General features: G+C 47.2%; 1 protein-coding gene across 2 annotated transcripts in view; it reads right to left on the bottom strand.

Moving 5' to 3' along the window:
• Positions 1 to 1,711: 1,711 nt before the first annotated feature.
• Positions 1,712 to 21,648, bottom strand: part of ets1 (v-ets avian erythroblastosis virus E26 oncogene homolog 1) — a 35,561-nt gene continuing 15,624 nt past the window's right edge. For both annotated transcript variants that reach the window (XM_062472717.1, XM_062472718.1), the window contains 7 exons: positions 12,858 to 12,977; positions 11,824 to 12,024; positions 11,418 to 11,498; positions 10,910 to 11,155; positions 8,804 to 9,064; positions 5,217 to 5,335; positions 1,712 to 4,922 (listed from right to left, as the gene is read on the bottom strand). In XM_062472717.1, the coding sequence (XP_062328701.1) occupies positions 4,707 to 4,922; positions 5,217 to 5,335; positions 8,804 to 9,064; positions 10,910 to 11,155; positions 11,418 to 11,498; positions 11,824 to 12,024; positions 12,858 to 12,977 (1,244 nt within the window). In that variant the 3' untranslated portion in view covers positions 1,712 to 4,706. The remainder of the gene's footprint in view (positions 4,923 to 5,216; positions 5,336 to 8,803; positions 9,065 to 10,909; positions 11,156 to 11,417; positions 11,499 to 11,823; positions 12,025 to 12,857; positions 12,978 to 21,648) is intronic.

Here is a 21,648-nt window from a genome sequence, read left to right as displayed (position 1 = left end):
GGATCATATGCCTGGGGTGGTGGAATGGGAGAACAGCCACCTGTGTAAGCTCAACATGCCCTGGCCAAGTATACTCAGTGAAACTAGTAGAAAAAGGTCAGATTGTGTGTGCACGGGCATGTGCATGTTAGTGTGCATGAGATTTAAATCAGGTACCATATATACTTTTTGTAAGCACGTATCTAGTTTGCTTCTGTAACGAGACAGGCCTCAAGAAAAGCAAGACTCCATCAAATTGCTTATAAAGACAACAGCTGCCACCACAGTACTTCAGACTCTGTCTCATTCCCTCATCTTAATCTCTTCAGTTCATTCTACAACCACGTTGTTGGTTGCTTTGAGGATTTTAGTAAGAAGCATCAGATGTCCTCTTCGACTCCACTTCTCTATGATAGGATTGAACATCTGAAGTTATAATCCACATCCTCTTGCAAAATGCATTTAAGTCCATACTTATATTTGTCGGATGTCGACGGGTGAGAGTCCTGATCAGGTGCGTTGCTAGACATAAAGCTCTACTGGGGCACAGGCCCCTAGTCATTATACGTACAGTTCCGGGACGTACGTTTTATATCAGCTTTGATAGGGACATCAATAATTAAAGCCAGCTCGCGCCATAACTTGAGCGCAAATACCGTTTTTTGAGCGTCATGTAATATAATACGTTGGACTGGTGTTGTTATTCTGTTTGAGTCAAAATAAGATGAGTGGTGGCCTATTATTTAGACTCCTATGTTTCATAATCAGGTGGCTGAGCGGTTAGGGAATCGGGCTAGTAATTTGAAGGTTGCCAGTTCGATTCCCGGCCGTGCAAAATGACGTTGTGTCCTTGGGCAAGGCACTTCACCCTACTTACCTCGGGGGAATGTCCCTGTACTTACTGTAAGTCGCTCTGGATAAGAGCGTCTGCTAAATGACTAAATGTAATAATGTTTTCTTAGACTACCTCAATTTTGACTTGCGTGCCGACACCTGGACTTATGCGTGCACGCTGCAGTGGCTATATAGCAAGCACAGCGTGCGGACAAGGAATTCTGCAGGCACACATCAGTTTGTGTTTTCAACTGCATTGATTTACGAACATTGATTGGGATACTGCTTTTCTTTTTCTGGCTATTATCGATCTAACTGAATGCGCTGACTAATAAAGTAAATTGTTTTAACTCAAACTTGTACAGCAGATCCTGATATATATTTGAACATGTTCTGACGCTTTGTCCAGAGTCCTGAGTGTTGTAATGGATGATTTGGCGTCAGCCTTCGCCGTGACAGTGACACGCTCTTTAAGCAGGGACACGCCAGCGTCCCAGTATGCCTTTCAAAAGGTGATCTTTTGACAGCAGGCTCTGGGATGTTGAAGGGAGACTAAGGCTGCTGGGGCCAGTTCATACTGTATAAGATCAATACTGTATATATTTAAATCTGAGATTCGAAATAGACTCACAGAACTTGAATGCAAGCGAGTTATGTACGTGTAGGGTTATGTGGATCCATGTCCAAGCTGTCTTGAAAACAATTGTTTTATGCATTTTTACTGACTCAATTGTATTATGTGTTATTTTAGATCTTACGAGCACGGGTAGAAACTTCCAACTGAGGATAGAGTGGAGGAAGTTGGTAGTTCATCATTTGGCAAGTAGCCCACAGCCACAACTCTCTAAAGTAGGTAGTCAAGCATACAATACTGTACTAAATGACTACACAATTCACAAGATTAGATTTGTTCACATATATTTTTTTATAACATAACATTTCAAAGTACAGTAAGTACAATAAGAAATAGAAGCTACAGTTTATAAAACTTTCCAGCAGAAATCAATGATGGGCCAGCATCAGCCTTTTTTTCTTGAGCAGACAGGTCTTTTTCTATTAAAAGAAAATCGCTACATGTTTTTGTCCTGCGCTACCTTTTATTTCCCATGAAAGCACCAGCTGTCTGTCTCTCTTTTATAAAATATAAATTATCGAAAAATATTCAAATGTTTGTGAACTAAATACATTAAAAATGATCTCAATAACAAAAATACAGAAAACACTATAAAATATACAAAAAACTGTAACATCGAGAAAAAAAAGGGTTTCCTACTGGATCATTCTGAGATATGTTACCATGGCAACGTATCTATGTATGCATGTAAGTAGGTATACTATGATCTGTGCAATACTGTGTTTGTGACATTTATCAATATAGCCTAAATAATTTTTCCTGACAGTTGAACAAACTTCATTCGAAGTCTAAACAGGCACGTTAATAGACAAAGATACTCATATTCTGACCTACTACAAATTGTGACTGGCACCAAGGGCATAGTCAAAAACAAGTTAAGCATATATTTAAATATCTAAAAGAGTTGCCCTGGTATAAAACATTCGTTGGAGGTTAAAAAAAAAACGAACAGTGAAAATAAAACAGTGATTAAAATCCTGGACCTAAACATGCATTAAGAACTAAATCAAAGCAACTAAAGGTTGACCTGCCAAAACATTCAGATCAAACAGCAGGTTTCCATGTACTGTGTGAGGGTTTGCGTGCTTGTGCTAATTGATAACTGAGAAACCAATCTTGTAGCTTGTTGGCCAAATAATCATTTACAACACACCGATACAGTATCTCTTTCTCAGAATTTGGAGAGCACAAAATATGCAGTACAAGGGAAAGTTCTTGGCATAGTCTCAAAGTTGAGCACTATCCCAGATAGATCAAAGTAGATAAAACTAGAAAAAAGTACAGTTTTTTGGTCCCTGTATTCCAACATGGTGGAGGGTGCCCCACTGCCAAAGACCTCACATGGGTTTGGTTATTATTCCTGCTTTGTCTCTTGCTTATTTGTTTAATCTGGGTCTTAATAAAGCTTTATGAAATACAATCTGTACAAATAGACATTTCAAAAGCTATTCTCATCAGTATGGGTAACATTCATCCACTGTAAACAATAACATTTTTATTTTAAGATGATATTTCTTGACTTTGGCTTTTCCCATAAGGCCGGCGTAGAGTATTGGTCCCACTGAACTGACAAAAGTGGAGCCACTGCTCCAAACCTAACCAGCTATCCACTGTGTGGTCCAAGTGAGCTAGACTGTCAAAATAAAAATGTTCATATACTTTTGCTCATCCATTCCATAAACAAAGTAGGGTGTCTTTTTTGTCTAAAGCACAGAAAATGATGAATTACAAAATACCATTTATAGTAATGCCACTTGCCGCCGCCCCCCCCCCCCCCGCCTCCTGTACATTTTGAAGTTGACCCGTTTGTCAATGATTTTGATTCTTCCCTCCTTTAACAGTGGTAAAACAAGAGCGTCTATTTACACTTAATTCAGCAAAGGCCTCCGAGCAATGCAGTGCTGCTAGAACTCAAACCACACCCTTGCTGTCAATTATTATCAATCACACTTCACTTATCAACCACCAATCTCTAGTTCCCTGTCCACGTCTACCAATCTCCTGCAGCCTCCTGATACACCCATCCTCAGACAGTCGCAGACGGCCTTGACTTCTTCTCACCTCCTCGCTCGCAAATTTCCACAAACGCCTTAACCTTCAGAAGTACTGTGCCGCAACACTAACGTGGGACTTTCGTAGCACAGTACCCTCGATACACATTCCAAAAGCTTTTCTCAAGCAGTGCCTTGACCCAGGATGCAACTCGCTACACTGTCGCCCTCAACATCTTGAGCATTGGAACAGCATGGCACTCATGCCTGATCTTCTCTATGCGAATTGACCGGCCATCCTCATACTGGTGTACGAGTTGTACATGCATGCTGATATGAATAGTCTTGCAAAAACACTGTCTCTCTATAGCAGGACGGCAAATGTGCAAAGGTGAAAGCGTCAGTTTTTAAAGCAACGGTTACTTTCAGTTGGCTGTCTATCAAGCACTCTTGCTATGAGTACGGCGCCCTTGTGAGCTACGTGAAAACGAGAAAAATGGCCAGTGTCTAGTGTCGTCTGATAACCACATTTGCATTTTGAGGCTCGTGAAGGGAACAAAACAGGAGTACGGTTAACCTCACACAGAATATCTTCTGGGTTCACAATACCTTCATTTGTTTAAAAAAAGACAGCCCTCTTTCTGAGCCTCTGTAAGCTCCAAACAGGAGTCATTAACAATAATACTGGCACAAACATACAGTATGGTTCTAAAACAATAGTTACAAAATAAAATAAAACACTTTTTTTTTTTTGGTCCAAGCTGAGAACTCTACCCATGCCTATTGTGTGTGCAGTGAGGCAGAGAAACAGTGAGCATGTAAATACAACATATTTCCATTTTCTATTTTGGCAACAGATTTCATAGCAGTAATTTTCCTCTCATGCAATGTCCACCCTACAATGAATCACCCTCTGTCTCCTTCACAGCCCTCTTTCTCAAAGTCAGTTTCTTGTGCTACTTAGGCAAAACGGGCATTCTATTCAAACAAACAGCTTTCCATTCACCTTGAGCTGCTCAGTTATACCTGTATATAATATTCATACACGATGCCAAAGCAACAGAGAATATGAATTTTCACTGTTGGCATGTGCTCCATTTTAATATGTTGCCTGACGTGAGCTCAAAATGAGCTCAAAAAGACCACAGTTAGATTTTTAAGTCCCAAAATGGTTGCCCAGTCTACCGGATAGTAAAGAACACTTTCTGAGCCCCTAGTCTTCTTGGCTGCTTTTACACTGTCCTTCTTTTCCTTTGTCCTGTAGTTTTTCACTCGTCTGTATCGGGCTTAACGTCCAACATGGCGTGGAGCTCCTCAGGGGTGTATCCCAGCAGGCTTTTTAAGTCACAGACAAAACGGTACACGTAGCGCTTGCCCGAGGTCTTGTGGATGATGTTCTTGTCGTAGTAGTAGCGCAGGCCGCGACTCAGTTTCTCGTAGTTCATCTTGGGCTTATTTTTCCTCTTTCCCCACCGCCGAGCCACCTGAGTCACAAAGAGCGTTGGGTTACATAGTGTAACAAGTGCCTAATACCCATGTGATAAACTTCCAAACTGCCCTATATGTAACTACGGACAACAATCCAGATAAAGTTTGGGATTTATAAACCAATAAAATTGTTTTCCAATTCTGTTTGTCCGAGTAAATGACCCTTCCCTCATCACTGACAACATCCTGCAAAACACCCCAAAAAACGAAGACGTCAAAACTCATCTGTCAAACCACTCTGAGCCCCCGACCATGTGACAGTGGTCTGGGAGGGGGTCGTGACCTCTCACCTCGTCGGGGTCAGAGAGTTTGAACTCCCAGCCGTCTCCCGTCCAGCTGATGAAGGACTGGCACGACTTGTCCGTCAGCAGTTCCAGGAGGAACTGCCAAAGCTGAATGGGCCCGCTGCCTGCAGAGCAGAAGAAGATGACGACAGCGATTAGAACGGTGCTCGCTAGCATGCTTCTAGAGAATAAGAAAAGCGAAACACACAAAACTGTCCAAATTTCAGATAAGTAGGTGACATAATATGTCAGTGTAGCATTTGGAACAGTTCTGTTCACGCTTTTGATTTAACTGACTGCCTTGGGCCATTCATCTGACCCTTAAAGGAGACAATGTGAAAAGTTGAGACAGAATTAGTGGGGATAAAGATGTCTTTTACAGCACAAGGAGCCCATTCATGGCTCATCTCTGTCTGTTCGCCTTGAGCAGCATGTGTAGCTGCCCTGAGAAGCATGTGTTGGCTAGGTTCCGTAGCATATTTTTGTCTCCTCCTATGAATACCATGATGATGAAATCATGGCTGTTCATGTCCCAGATCTGAGGACATGATTTCATCCAAGCATGTGTATGCGTGTCTGTGTGTGTGTGTACGAGAGAGTGAGTGTGTGTGTGTGTGACTGAGTAAGTGAGTAAAGGAGAATGCTGAAGGAGATGCGAGTACGGTATCTTCTAAGTCGACAGTGGTTGCATAGTCCCCGCTAATGTCCAGGTTAGCACAGAATACTTATTCTGTTATTGGAGTGAAATGCATTCACCTGGTCTTCAAATGCATTTTGCAGGCTCAACAAATTGAGCAAAATAAAAGGATGACCTTGACAGCGACGTCACTACATTTGTATTGGGGGGAGGAGACAATGAACCATAAAAAAGCCTGCCTGATCTGGTTACTCTGATATTGTGGTTTTCTGTGCAATGACAACCCCCCCTGTTCTTGGCTTGTGAGTTCACAGCCACACCTACTCATGTAGCACCTCCTCAGCAGCGGCTAAGAAACAGCAGGTTTTCTCAGCTGCCTCTCCAAAAGAGTCAAAAAGACACACACCAACAATTTCAGAGAAATGGGCCTGTGGGTTTTGCGCTCGAAAGCGAGGGCGACACATACATCCAAGCCCTTCGCGCTCGGAAAAGAACAGACGCGCAGTGAAATGGGAGAATTGGTGTTCGACTCGCCGAACACCAACAGACGGAGTCGCACTGGGTCTCCTGAACACTGAGAGCTTTGAGACGCATTCCATGAAGTCTGCTACTGTAACAGTGGGCCCACATAAGGGAGATACAGTGCCCATTTATCAGTCCCCCCCCCCCCTTGTGCTCTCACGCGAGAATGTAGTTGAACCCCCTTCCAAAAAAAAAAAAAAAAAAAACCTTTCCAAAAATATGAGTGTTCACAATGGCCTTCATTGAAAAAGACTACAGTGTAGCGAATGAGGGTGTAGGGGCGAGAGAGAGAGAGAGAGAGAGAGAGAGAGAGAGAGAGAGAGAGAGAGAGAGAGAGAGAGAGAGAGAGAGAGAGAGAGAGAGAGAGAGAGAGAGAGAAGGAGATGGCTAGAAAAAGAAAAGCGTTGAGCATGCGTGTGGGTGAAAGAGGGCGAGATAAACAGTGTGTGTGTGTGTGCGTGCGCGCGCGTATGTCTATGAGAGTCAGAGAGTGGTCGGACAACCCCAGAAGTGTCAAGAGGTGTGACTGGATATGAAAAGCATTTAACCTCATAGTCTGACTTATCTCTCACCTCTTATCACTTTCCTGCTAAGGCTGTGCAGAGAACGAGATGTGCCTGTATTTGGTGTGGCGCGAGAGACGCCCATTTGAACAAACATCCCGTTGGGATATATCATTTTGCATATTTTCCATTGCAGCTCCACTCCCTGCAACACCTCCCATCTCAACTCTCACTCCCCCTTCACTAACCCGCTCTCCCTTTCTCGCTCGTGCTGTTCACAGCCATTTTTTTCTTTTACCCTCCATCGCCCACATATTTTACTTCATCTTGCCGTCACTTGCTGCATGAGATTATGCATGTATTCTTTGGGGGGCCTCTACTGTGGACTTACTTGCTGTACGGCATGTGTACTAACAGCTATTGCCGACAGAGGCCAGACAGACCTTGTCTTTATCCGGCAATTTATGATATTTTCCTCAATTTTTGGTTTCTTCTCTTTCTCATTCTGCGTTCCTCCAGGTGCTCTGCAAAATTGGGGTCCCACCAGCAGAAATAATGTGCAACATGCGTTAGCATCTCAATGGGTTTCTGTGCTGCCCTGGCAACCATTGATATTGTCATTAGAAACACGCCTGCAAGATTATACGTTTTGGCGAAGGCATCTGCATGTGTGTTTTTGTACCGTCATGTAGGAAACGTGGTCCAAATATCACATTTACTAAATCATAATTCATCCTCGACATTTGAGTGTACTTTATCATTATCTGCACTACATCAGAATTCAAAGGTTTGTGTAACTTCTTTAGGCCTACATTTCCATTTGAATTATTTTAGACACTACAATAAAAGAGATAGATATATGAATGAATGACGCACCGTTTAATAGAGGTCTTGTGAGTAGCATTACCTTGGGGACTGCAAATTAACTTGACCCCAGGTCAAAACATAATCAAATCTAAGCATACATTGTCAGTGACGTACAGAACGGATTTTGGCTTTCCCCCTTCCACTACTAACAATCTTATGACTACAATTACCTCACAGCAGAAAAGCCCCACAAGATTTCAGCTGAATAGGTGACAGTTCAGATGTTTGTCTAATACTCAGCAAACCTTCCATTGCTCTTGATAATTGAAACATTCATCAGGAAGGTTTGATTCTGTGTTTAGTGCCTGTAGACATAGTGTTGTGTAAGAGTTTCAGTTCTGAAGGTCTTGTCCAAACTGGCAAACATTAAAAGGCAACATTGAATGTAATTCTACTTTTCCACACTACAATCCTGCCATAAAAGACTAAAATAAAGAATCCAAGAGATTGTGTTTTAAGACTTGTCAGGTACCTTTACATTTAAATAGAATACGGAGGCGTATACTAAACGTAAAATAGGCTTGGGGAGATGAAGAGATAAATCAACTCTGAAGAACAGAGGTGGGTATTTTTTTTGCTTTCTTTTGCTGTGCACGCGTTGCTAAGACAACTTGGAAAATAGGTCGAGATGCGGGACATAGATAAAAAAGTGTGCAGATGAGACAGAAAGAGGTGCAAGGTGGAGAGCACAGGGCAGGGAGCTGCAAATGATTGTTGTCGTTCTTCCTGTTTCCTGTAAGGTGCGTAACTCTGAGCCAGCTAAGGTTGGTGTTTTTGAACTCCTCTTTTAAGTTACCTCAGTTATGTTGAGGCACACCCACACCTGCTACCACAGTGCATGCAAAACCAGTAGTTTACGTTACAATACATCTAATACCATATCCAATGGAGACCTATGGCTGTCAAATCATCTAAGAAAAATAATAATTTGTTGATATACCTACATTAAAATAGACAAGGTACTGGTGTACATTTTACAAGCAGAGATTCACAAAAATGGTCAAACATTCCCAAAAACACTACTATATCATGTGACGGTCGTGTGCCTGTGGAGGTAATCTCACCTGTGTAGCCCGCGAGGGCCGCGGCAGGGATGACAGGCTTGTCCTTGCTGAGGTCCGAACGCTCCCTCACGTAGTCCTTGAAGGTGCCCTTGGGCTTGTGGCCCTGCAGGGCGCTGGGGTAGTCCTCCGAGTCGAAGCTGTCGTAGGAGGGGACCCGCTGTAGGCTGCTGAAGGAGGACTGGCTGCTCCAGGACTGGGTGAGCCGGTCGCAGCTCTCCAAGCTCTCGATGCTCTCAAAGGAGTCCTGGCCGCCCAGCTTACCTGGGGGTGGGGAGGACAGGATGGGGGGGAGAGGGGGGGGGACAGAAGAAGATCACAAGAGTTCATGAGTGTTGTTGCTCCTGAAAAGGTATTTTAGCCGCGCTTCGGATCAAAGGAATTGAATTGCTTTATACATTTTAGGACCACGTAGACAATGGACTTGACAATTTGTGACTTCCAATAGAAATAGGCCACCAATGCATCGGTAGAATGTTAATTGTTTCAAGCTGCAGCTTCAGAGACAATATTTACACCAGGAATACCCACAAGGCTTCGGCAGCAAATGAGTCCTTCTCTCTCTTTTTCTCAACCGAGGCTCGTTGTTTCTGTATGCTGCCGCGATTCTCTATTTCACACTCTGCTTCGCTTGTAGAGCTGCCATTTAGTTCAGACTAATTGGAAGACCATTGCACAAATGGCTCCTCGCTATTTCTGGCCGCCGGATAAGAAAAAGATAAGAGGACCCTTTGAATTGCCAGCTATTAAAGTACGAAACGTAATACAGTGCACCAACTTACGCCCCGAAAATCTTCCAATTGTGAAAAATTGAAGCCACATGTTGGGTTTCATTTTTGTGCCACAAATACTTTCCCACGTCGAGAAATAGCTCAATGCCAGGCCCCCGACCGCCCCTCCCCCCACCTCACAAAAAAAAAAAAGGAATTCTTTGGATTTATGATGTTCGATGTCTGGACGTACCTTGCGGGCAAATGCCCAGGCCGTTGGAGAGAATGTGTGTACTGTGGCTAACTCTATCCATCATACTCCTGCTCATTTGTTCAGCTGAGGAGGATTGAGGGGAAAGAAAATCCCAGCTTTACTGGTATCGATGTAAACCACATTGCTAATTCTTCTCCAAACTATCAAGAGGGGAAAGCGAGCAGATGTGCCTGTGGTCCGAGCAAACGGGATCGGTTCATGAGAACGCCCGTGCTCCCTGGCGGACTCGGGTTGACGCCAAGTACAGAAAACCTCAAGGTCGAGACGTGAGACAAAGAGGGGCAAAAAAAAAAAGCACAGCGTGCTTGAAGGTTCGCACTTGAGGTGTTTTACGTGAAAGGTTTGAAGGTAACGTTCTTCAACCTCTCTGGCTTTGTTCGCGTTTGTTCGTGTTTCAAACTGACAGGAAAACAATAGACTGCTCTCGTCTTTTGTTGTTGTTTTTTTTTGGGTTCCCAAACCTCGTCTCATGCGAGCGGGGGTGGTGGGGGGGGGGTGGGTTTGTTGGAACCACAAGCACAAACCATGCTGCCTGCTTTCTCCTCACCTTGTACACACACTGTTGTGGCTGGGTAAGCTTTGACAGCAGCAGCACCATCGCACTCATCCATGTGGGCAAAGACGCACGCACGCGCACAATCGTCTTTCACAAAGATAACTAGACTTGGTCTTTGCTCCAGTTATTGACATCAGCCTCACACAGGGTTTCAGTGAGAGACGAGCGAAGCAAGTTCAGGCGTGGCACTCGGGCAGCGCGCGTCATATCGCCCATCGCAGTGTTCTCAGCCCGTAGGCTCAGCTCGATAGGCGGCGCTGCAAGTCGCACGCACGCACACGCGTCCTCGGTTACCTTAGTGTTCTGCACTGCTGCCACCCGCCACCGTACCCTTCTCCCCCGTGTGGTCTGTCTGTCTGGATTTAACTCGTTGCTCCCTGCCTCACGTCACGCATGCTGCAGTGAAGGCAGGGAGCGCTTCCCCATGGACATCCATTCCACCAATGTTAAACCTATTCTCACGTATATGAATAAATGGTGAAATCGATCACGCGAGTGTCTCGACTAAACTACGTCTAACGACGGCTGCATGGGAGCTCCTGCCAACCTGAGGTCGACTGTCCACTCACCTCTGCTGATGCGGCCCACACACATGTTGTCAGGGGAGACCACCTCCTGCTTGACTGTGAAGTAGTGGCCCTGCAGAGGGTTGAGGGGCGCGTCCCGGAGAATGACGTTGGGGTACTCGCTCTCGTACTTGAGTGACAGCAGGTCCTCCGAGCTGATTGGGTGAAGGGTCTGGTAGGACTCGGTGATGAAGCCGGGCTCGGAGTACTCCGAGGGAGGGACGCACTGAGCGTGCTCAATGCCGTAGCCTTGAGAAACAGGAACGGAGGGGGGGGGGGGGGTTGGAGACACAGAAGGATTAGGCAATCTGGAACAATTTCATGTCTTAGAACTGACAATTACAACACAGCATGAGAACTACTCACATAAATGAACAAACAAACAAGGATGAATAAATGGGCTCACATGCAATATTAAGTAGTGTGCCAAAATGGATATTAGAATAAAATGACGATCTATTAGTTACAAAACAGACCATCTACAGTGTTTATCCCCCTCAGAGGTACTTACTGACAAAGTAGTCTGAGCTATAGCGGGATTCCTGGAAGCTGGAGGTCAGGCCGTTGGCGTTGGAGAAATGCTTTGTGTCTTCTTCATGAAAAATAAATTATGAGCATCACTAACCCCGTCATTGATTTCATGTATCGTATAACTGCCGTGAAAAGCTGCATCGAGTGTCGGGCCTAACTGATGAAAGATTAATGACCTGAGGTAATTCTCCTTTCCTCTTTGGCTCCTGTTACGGTGTTAAATGCTAACAATGCCTATAAAATGGGCCTTTTAGCATGGACTAGACTATTGTTTTCATCCGCTCTTCGAGATGTCCTTCTGACCCAGCCGTTTGAGTAACCGGTTCTCAACACTGATGAAAGATACGGCCGTGGGTTTGCAGCCTTTTGGCTCCAATGCCTCTTACCTTTCTGAAGCATCTCCAGGTGTTCCCAGAGGATGTCGCCCACAAAGTCAGGGGCCAGGTCCAGGAAGCGCTCCTTTCCCAGGGCGCAGAGGACGGCGCCGTTCATGCAGAACTTGTGGAAGTCCACGTTCTTCAGGCTGAACTCGTTGACCGTCCACGCCAGCCACTCGCTCACGTGACCCTCCGTCCACACTCTAGGATCTGGGGAAAGGGGGGGGGGGCAAGCCAAGACTTGATTTGGTGGGTTAGGTGTGGAAGCGTGACCGCGCGACGGTGAGCCCGGGGTCTGTCGGAATCTCATTTGAACACTTCCCATGAGCTACAACACAGATCTTCGGTGTGATGGACAAAGCCGTAAAATCCTTCACCGACGTCTCGGTAAGAAACCTCCCCTCGTTCGTGCTTCGTATAAATAGTGAAGAGACGTCGCACTGCGATGCCATCACAATGGATTTGTATTTATCATTTTTGGGGCCGTTGATAAACGAAACATGTAGGCCAGTCTATTGTAGACATTAGAGAATGAGGTATTTGGCTGCCCTAACCATATGCATGTTAGTGCAACCACAAACAATCAGCAGTTTCAGTTGTCTGCAAATAGGCACTTAATAGACAGGAAACCCCCGGCTAATTCAAGGCGGTGTGAGGACAGCCAAAACACCCATCATTCAAAAGCAGAAATACCATTTGCGTACTTCCTAAATAGCTAAGTGTTGTTCATCATTAGTACGTGGTATCATTATAACATTGTTTCTAACCCCTGCTTTCACCTGTAGCCCTTGCACAGCCATTCTTCCATTTTGGAAGCCAACTACATCTTTATGTATTGTAGAACATACTAAATGTAACATAGTTACATTTAAATGTAACTAAATGTAACTATGTTACATTTAGTGATGGATAGTGTCTTAGCTTTCGGCAGTATGTCAATGTGTTTTGGGGTGGGTGATTTTCTAAGAGATAGTGTGTGTTGCCGTGTGACCAGACAGACAGTTGAGGGAGAGAGAGCTACATGGCACAGCGCTCCGCCGTACCTTTGGGAATGGCCAGTCTCTGCTGCTCCTTTGTGAAGCCGCTGAACGTGGCCTTGAGGGCCTGAGACATCATCTCTTTACTCCCTGGAGTGAGCAGGGGCACGTCTCCACACTCCAGATCTGAGAGAGAGGAGAGAAGAGAGAGAGAGCGAGAGAGTGAGAAAGAAAGACACAGAGAGAGAGAGAGAGCGAGAGAGAGAGAGAGCGAGAGAGAGAGAGAGCGAGAGGAGGGAGGCAAAGAGAAGGGAGGGGGTCAGTCTCACTAACCGGACACACCGTAGTAGCCACACACACTTTCGGTCTTTAGCTCCAGTTCCTCTCCCATCGTGATCAAGCACTTGGCTCAGCCATTACATCCTGTTCAGACAGACAGTGTATCGACATCCCATCTAATCCATTAAATGTCGCAGCTGTCGCAAAAGTGCTCAGTGAATCGCAGGAACACACCCTTTCTGGGCAAAATGGATTAGTTTCCCCTGCCGTGTGTTGTCCAGGTGCCTCTGTGTTTTGCTAGGACACAGGATACGCGCCTGATATTTAGACGCTAGAAGTCGCTACGCTGCATTGCTTTGAAGGAGCGTGCCCACAAGTGACTGGCTGCCTGGGTGGGACACAGGGTGAAGCCTGGGGTCTGTCTGAGATCATTCCGGACCCTCTAATTCAGCCCCTGGTCACACAGGCACACAGTTAGGGCGCAAACAGAAAGGCTACTGTTGCCCTGGGTAGGCATTGGGTCAAACAGTCAGGGTCAAAGGTCAGGAGTGAGGTGATGATGTCACCCTGGCCTCTGGTGTGTGTGTGTGTATGCGTGCATGTGTGTCGGGGGGGGGGGGGGGGGCGACGACTCGCGGTCACACACACACAGTGTTCTCAGTTCACACATTGAGTGTCCAGCTGGACACAATGAGAGTCTTTGATGGCTTTAAACAGCGCCTGATGACTGGCGGTGCTCTAATTAGATTGGCTGGTCTGTGGAGGCTGGAGGAGACAGAGGCGGTGTTAGAAAGGGAGTTGATTCAGGCGAGGGGGGGAGGGAGGAAGACAGGGGAAAGCCCCCATGCCACAAAAATACGAAAAAAAATGATTTAAACAGCAACTTCACCACTTTTTTCCACAATGGAGAGAGAATGACAGTGCATGCTACAGATTACTGAGACGACCCTCTAAGAATGTGCTTTGAAAGTCGCCACAAAAAAAGTATTCGACGACAAGGAACACTTTCTGCAGTGCAGAACAAGCAACCCTAAAATAAGTTGACGTATGCTTTGCGTCAGTTTTGCCTCGGCGTCTCTCTCTCTCTCACATCGCCGGTGTCGTTCTCCCAGATGTTCTGGCCTCTCCTCTGCTGGATGGGCCAGCATCCTGGACTCTCTTGGAATGCTCAACAGCTGTCCCTGATTCGCCAGTCGCGCCGACATAACCCAGCGCTGGCAGGCTGGCTGACGGGAACTAGACCTAGCCCTGTCTGTGTTGCTCCGTGTCTGCCTGTCTGTCTGCCTGCCTCTCCCTCCATCTGTCTCCTCACTGGAGCCTGGCAGGCTACGTTATGCCAAATTCACAAAGAGAGAAGGATCAGAGGAACATTGCCCCTGTAAATGTGTGGTGCGCATGTCTGTGTGTGTGGAGGGGCGGCGGGGCTAGAAATTGTCTGGCCTGACTCAGTGTTTCCACGTGGAGAATTACCTGCAAAAATGTCAATAATAACAATAATAATATGATGTCAGGCAGAGCCCTTTACCCTGCACATCTCAATGAACTCTAACCGTCACCAGGCCTTCCTGCACCAACACCGCCATGACCCTCTTGACTCCGGGACTGTGTGTTCGTTAGCAAGAGACACAGAACGCTTGGCGGATAGCACTGGCGAGCGATGCTATCTGCCAAGGTGTGCTTTCTTCAGACAGCGTGGGCTATGGCCTCACAGAGCGCTACGGCTCGCTTTTCCGGGATGAATGGAGACGAGTTGGTCCCCGCTTTCGTCCTTCCCCCTCTCCCCATAAATATATATATTGATCCCCGAAGCTCCCTGTGTCTCTTAATATGAAGGTTTTCAGCATGCATTAAAACCATTCTAATTCCGAGCATAGAGAAATGAAGCATTGTGCTAATGGCATAAACCCACATCGCAGCTGTGTCTGATAGCTAATGCACAGCGTCCATTAACAAAAGAGGCAGGCTTCGGTCTTTAGCCTCTGGTAAATGGCGGGGTCCTGATACGGTTTCAATGGCTGTGTGAGAACCATTAGCGATGGCAGGGTCAGAGGCTCTGAGCGTTAAGTGTCTCCTAACCAGCCTGATCCACACTGGATGATTGGAGTCTGTCTCGAACCCAAGACGAGGCCCGTCCATTAGGATGAGAGACGGTGGAACGCTATAACAATCTCCGTTCCCTCGTTCTGTCCGCCGATGGCAGGATGGCAACGGTGCCGGCCCAAAAGACGATGCGACGACACGCGCAAAACGAGTGAGGGCGACATGCGGATCGGGAATCGATCGCCTCCTCCCCAGTGACATCACCGTGTGATGGACGGACGAGTGGTGAGTGGTCTGCTGGGTTGCCACTATGGTGTCTCCATCCCCTCCCCCTCCTAGGTTGCCGAGGAGATATCAACCGCTTGGACGACCCCTCCCCCCTTCCCCCACCACCCTGCCTGGCAGGGATGAAGGTTCTGCCTTACACCTTACACATCCAGGTTGGGAGAGTCAAGGAGAAAGTGGCGCACATGCACACACACACACACACACACACACACACGTGAACCAAATTAGCAGCATCCTTTGCCTGTGCGCCAGAGCGAGGGCGTGAAATTGGGATTTTTCGGCCGGGGGGCTACAGCCCTTGGGAACTGGAGACCCTCGACAGGCCCAGGCGAGATGGGGCGAGGTCGGGAGTGTGTGTGTGTGTGTGTGTGTGTGTGTGTGTGTGGGAAGCGGAGGGGTGACTCATCGGGCTGTAATTGAAGCCGATCACAGGACAGGAGGAGGAGAGGGGGAGATGAATGAGAGGACTAAAGAGTGTACTCTCGTTCCCTCTCTCTCTCTCTCTCGCCCAAGGTGACATCAGAGCAGGAAACGGGCCATCACCCAGGCGGAAGTGGACTTCCTTCATTCGTGAAGACAGCGCCGCCTCGCCTAAAATGATGCAAGGCGTCATTGATGATGCAACGTGGGATACTCTCTATATAGCTCAAAAATATATAAATGTGTGTGTGTTTGTGTCTGTGCAGGTTTTGACCACAATGTGGGGCATGCCGTGGGCGTGTAATAAAAGAGGGCCTATATGGGTCTTTTCCGAGGAACTGTCGGGTGTTTCTAAAGTAAAACACTTGACGGGTGATTTAGAGGGACGGTTTATTTTGGTCTCCTTCCGAGATTAACATATACGTCAGACAAGCCATCTTTATCTTGCACCCTCTTTTGCTTTAGCTGTGTATGGGCGAGCTGTTCTCATCACAACGCTTTTGGTCCACTGTTGTGAAGGTGCCACTTGATGAGGTTGAGATAAGGTGGGTCAGGTGTTTTAAACCCGGAACACCCACGGTGAAGGAATGGAACATCCCTCTCGCTCAGCTATAGTGACTGTGGTGCGAGAGGCGAGGGACCATACCAAAAGAACAAGCGAAGGGGGTGTTGGGGGGGGAGGGTGAGCCACCCTATGGTGGTCTGAAGGGCAGCCCCCACCCCCGCAGAACCGCCAGTCCAGAGGTGGTGGCGCTATCTGGGGGGCTCTTTGATGGAGATTCCTATCTGTCCCAGTCTGGGAGAGCCAGAGGTCATAAACCAGGCCGACATGAAGGGAGCCCATTCAGGTCCCAGAGGGTAATGAAGTGGCAGGGGGGCTGTTGAGGGGGAGGGAGGGAGGGGAGGGGAGGGGGAGACTCAGATCTCTAAGAGGGCCGCTTGTTCTTCAGCCCCCCTCCCGTTTTCTACGCGGCTATTTGGATTTCCATCTCAATGCAGAACGCCGGGGGCTTGCAGGGACAGGAATAGAAGTGGCCGGCGGGCGTCCACAGTGTGGGAGGCCCCGGAGCCAGAGACGGAGCGAGGAAGGGCCAGGGCCAGACCCAGGGCCAGACCCAGGGCCAGACCCAGGGCCAGACCCAGGGCCAGACCCAGGGCCAGACCCAGGGCCAGGCCCAGGCCCAGGGCCAGGCCCAGGGCCAGACCCAGGGCCAGACCCAGGGCCAGACCCAGCCACCCGTTCTGAGGTTGATGTCCAGGCCAGTATCACGTAGCTCTGGGACAGTGAGTCTATCTTTAGGCCTCCACCACTGTATGTTGGACACCGTCTTCCTGTACAAGTCTGTGGTTGTGTGCTAGCCCACGCACCTAAAGGCCATATTATGCTGCTGCTGACTTTGTACTAAAAAGACTTTACTGTCTTTTTACAAAGCAAACACTGGCTTCTCCAGGAACACCACACTCCAGTTGCACAGCCTACCGACGCTGGCAGAAAAACTACTGTCTCATACTACGGCTGCTTTCTTTCCCTTCCTCCGTCGCTCTCACTATCTCTGAAATCACATTAGCTTATGATGTGGAAGTGCATTAAGACCTCCATATTGTTTGCACAGTCTCAGGTCTGGCGTTATGACATTAGCTTCATGTCTCCATTGATTCCTGGCTGGGCCTGGCTAGATGCTAAGTGTCTTCCAGTTAAAAGCTTTGATGGAAATTCCCAGCTTTCCTCAGAACATGACAAAACACAAAGTTCTTACAAATGACTCGCCTTCACTCTTCATGCACACCAAACTGACAACTAGACGCAAGTTCTCTGAGAATGGTGTTCTGTTCTTGTATTTTGTCTTATAATTGTGAAATTCCTCCTCTCTTTACCTAATGTGAAAAACAGCCTACACAACTTTATTTCACAAACATTCAAATGTACTTTGGTGGGTTGAGACACATGGAGAAAATGAGGGGAAGTTAGTTCTCTCTCTTTTCCCACAAGACATGACACAGGCTTTTGCTAGGTTCTACCACACCAGAGTGCAGGTGGTGTTAGCTTAGCAACGCGTTTTGCAGCTAGCCTTCCCCCAGACCCGGCACTGGTGTAAACAGACAGGGGATGCTCCGAGTGAACTGTTTAGGCGCTAAAGCAAACACAAAACGTCTATGACAAACAGTTTACTCCCGCGCTTGCATTCTTCTAAGAAACCCTGTTGCCTGTCCGGTTTTCCACCCAAACGGACACATTCCTCCGGAAACTTTTTTCGGACACTTAAACGTGAAATACGATGAGAAAGGGATAAACCAATGGGAAGCATGATTCACTGTAATCCATGTTGTAGTCATGCATGCTTTCCAATACTCTTTGCACAAACACAGTTCTGTACATAATTATACATCACAATGTAGCTCTTGCTAGCAGTTCATTAGGAAGCAAGATATGGGCGACAGATGTATACTCGATAAATGTATTCCCCCCAGACCACACTGTTTTCATGTTGCATGCCATACATACCACTGGTGTTTTACAATTGCTAATGTGCTTCTCACAACTTTTTTGTTGTTGGGTTTTTTTTTTCTTCGAACAAAACCAGAACATTACTGTGGCACTCATGATGAAAGGAAAGATTTGAGCTTCAATATATATTGTCCACTATTGAAAAGTAATGTATCAATGGAATGGAATAGTAATGTCGAACCTGACTCAAACCCATATGTTGAAGAGAAAGGAGTCCAAGTTTCCTGTTTGAGAAACACACTTTTTTTTTTACTTATTTGATCTTCTACTTCTTCTCTGCTTGATAACACCGACGTCAACTCATGATAAGAAAATAATGTCATTCAATATAATTTAGGCGTTCGTACATAAACACATACATAAAACCACACACGCATGAACAACATTGAGTCAATGTGACTCATGCTATCAAAAGAATGACTGGACCCCTGGGGAATACATTAGTGTTCATTTTCACAAGAGTATTCATGACGCAAACCGGCATCTTGAAAAATTCCTATTCCCATACTCACCATTTGTCATTCATTCCTCATAGGTTTTCCCTATGAGGTCTAAAGCAGCACACAGGGATTCTTAATGTGGGTTTTATGAGAACCTGGCAACGTCAAACTCCCACCAGCAATTTAGTAGAGTGGAAGGGAAGTGTCAAAGTCAAGTTCTCTTTAGAACTGGCCCTTGGGCTCGCCTCAGACGCCTACAGTAATTGTAGCTAGCAACACTTAGCGACTAGCAACCTGGCCACTCTGTCTCTCTCTCTCTCTACCTCAACTATGCAGATACGGAAAGACCAGACGAGGAACCCAGCTGTGAATACCGCGACGCCTCACCCCCCAGCCTCAGTCTCAGCCTCAGCTCTGGGCCCTAGCCCCAGCCTCCTATGTCTCTGCCTGCCAGAACACATGTGCCTGCCTCCCACTTGCCGGTGCGTCACTGAGGCCCCTCGCTCAGCCTGCTGTGGGAGTCCAAGTCACACCTACAGGGTAGAACAGCCCCCTAACCCCATCCTCCACCAAGGGCTGTAGCGGATTGCTCTCCGCTATAAAAGCCGATCTGCTTGTCGATACAGTTTTGATGGAGTAGGTTTTACATTCATTAAAAAGAGCCGTCTGGGACTTCTGGGACACCGGCTGATTACAAAAGCAGCCCCCGCTCCCCCCCAAAACGTTGACTCCATAAGCAGGTGGCCAGCAGAAAGCTAACCCGCAAAGGGAAAAAGAGAAATCTGGGGTCGCTCTTCGTCCAACAAAGACCTCAACCGGCCTTGTTCAGGATGACTGAACATCGCTGAAAACTGAAAACAACGCTAAAGTCCTACAGGACAAAACACTGATGTCTATAGCAGACTGACTCCCTCTTGTACTTTGGGACGAAGGGGGAGAAGAAAGAAAGAAAGAAAGAAAGAAGAAAGAGTTTCCAAGCGTGGAACTGCAACAACCATAATAGCAACAGCGAAGGAGGGGGGGGGACTAAAATAGTTGCGACCAGGGCCATGGTGGGACGCGTAGGCGGTAGGTGGCCACTATTCTGGAGCCATTTTGGGGCAGTGCGGAGCCCTCCGGGACTCCCAGTCGCTCTCATAATGGGGAGGGTTATGAGGGAAAGAAATGCCCGTGGCGGGGGGGGTAGTCGAGTGGGCGGCGCGCGCCAGCAGTCAGCGGGCGTCTGTGACTCAATGATTAGTAGCGTGAGACGTCTGGAGATGAGACAGGGGCAACGCACCAGGGAGATGCCACATCAAGGGCTGAGGTGACGTGACAAGCTCATGTGGCCCACAGAGGAGCTGGAAAAGTAGGGAGGGAGAGAGGGGGAGTGTGGAAGAGAGGAGGAATGAGAAGGAGAGGAGGAGGGGGTAGGACGTCGTGAAAACCTTCAGGCTTGTTGACTCCTTTCTTTTTCTTTTTTTTGGCACTGGAACGTGCTTTTCCCCTTTTGTTTTGGACGGCGTTTTCAGAGGAGCAGATGATTACGGAAAAGAGGACAGTTAAGGGCACTCAAAAAAACTTTTAAAAGGAAAGTTTTAAGAACGCGGTTCAGATCTAAAACAAAAATCGTTTTCACAACGATTTCACACGAATCCCAGGGGCTTCTGACACATCAAACAGACCACACCTTTGGCCGTCTCCCTCTCTTTCTCAGCCTGCCTCACCCTCGCGCTCACCACACATGCTTACCGTTTAGCCCCCTCTCGTATCTGGAAGCAACTCTCCTGCTTTCATGACTAAGCTGTATAAGGGAAAAATGAAGGTGTGGAGTCACCAGAGAGGCATCCTCAAACTGCCCACACATGACCGTCTCTCTGTTCATAGGAGACGGGATTGCCTACAGACGCATGAATGAATGGATGACGAATGAATGGGGGAAACCACCAGTTCTAAGGAATAATGGGGTGACATCACATCCCATTTGTAGAGACATAGACGGGGTCATTGTGGACGCACGCAGACGTCCATTTGAAAGGCGACTCTACGCTACGTGCAGATGTGTGAGGCCCATTCAGTAGAATGGGCACCCGATGCCCACGAGGCACGAGTACAACCTTGCATGTCGACATTATTCGGTCACCCACACTGTTAATGACCACGGGCAGAACATCAAACAGCCCTCGGCGTTATGATCTGGAACTGACAACGTGGTTGGCCCGGTTCTCGGCGCTATGCAGATTGATTGAAAAATAAATAAATAAATAAAAAGACCTGGATTGACTACAGTTCTGGTCGAGCCAACGACCCACATCAGAGGGAGACGGGATGGCTTCAGAGCTGTTTGCACAGCTGCCAAGCTGCCAGGCGGGCTCAAACATGGGTACATTACACACACACACACACACACACACACACACACACACACACACACAGAGCCACCACCTAAAGGGGTGCTGACATGGTCAAAACAGCCCTGAACTTACAGGCTTATGCAACAACACACACCCAGGCCGAAATGAAAACACACTTCAGCGTGTCAACAGGCGAGCGGGCAACAAGGGGGAGGGCCCTGTGCTCGCGACATGGGAGGTGTAGTGTGTGTGTGTGTGAGCCCACTAGTGTGTGCCAGCGAAGACAAGCAGTGGTGTCTTCATCAGATAAAAGGCAGCCGGCTCCCCCCCACTGAGGGAAGCAGAGTCACAGACATTCCTGACCGTCACTGAGCCCTAACCTCTAGCTCTCACAAAACCTCACACAGGGACAGCTCCATTTGGGTGACAAAAAGATACCCTCGTACCAGATTTTGGAATTAAATGAACACTCACTACTAATGCACTCCATGTGACTGGTAAACAAAATATGGTTTCAGAAAGAAGAAAGATCGTGATGGCATCAAAAGAAA

This window comes from Osmerus eperlanus, chromosome 11 (assembly GCF_963692335.1).
Source record: "Osmerus eperlanus chromosome 11, fOsmEpe2.1, whole genome shotgun sequence".
NCBI classification, from domain to species: Eukaryota; Metazoa; Chordata; class Actinopteri; order Osmeriformes; family Osmeridae; genus Osmerus; species Osmerus eperlanus.
The sequence above is the reverse complement of the archived record's forward strand: the minus strand, read 5'-3'. Positions and strand labels throughout refer to the sequence as shown.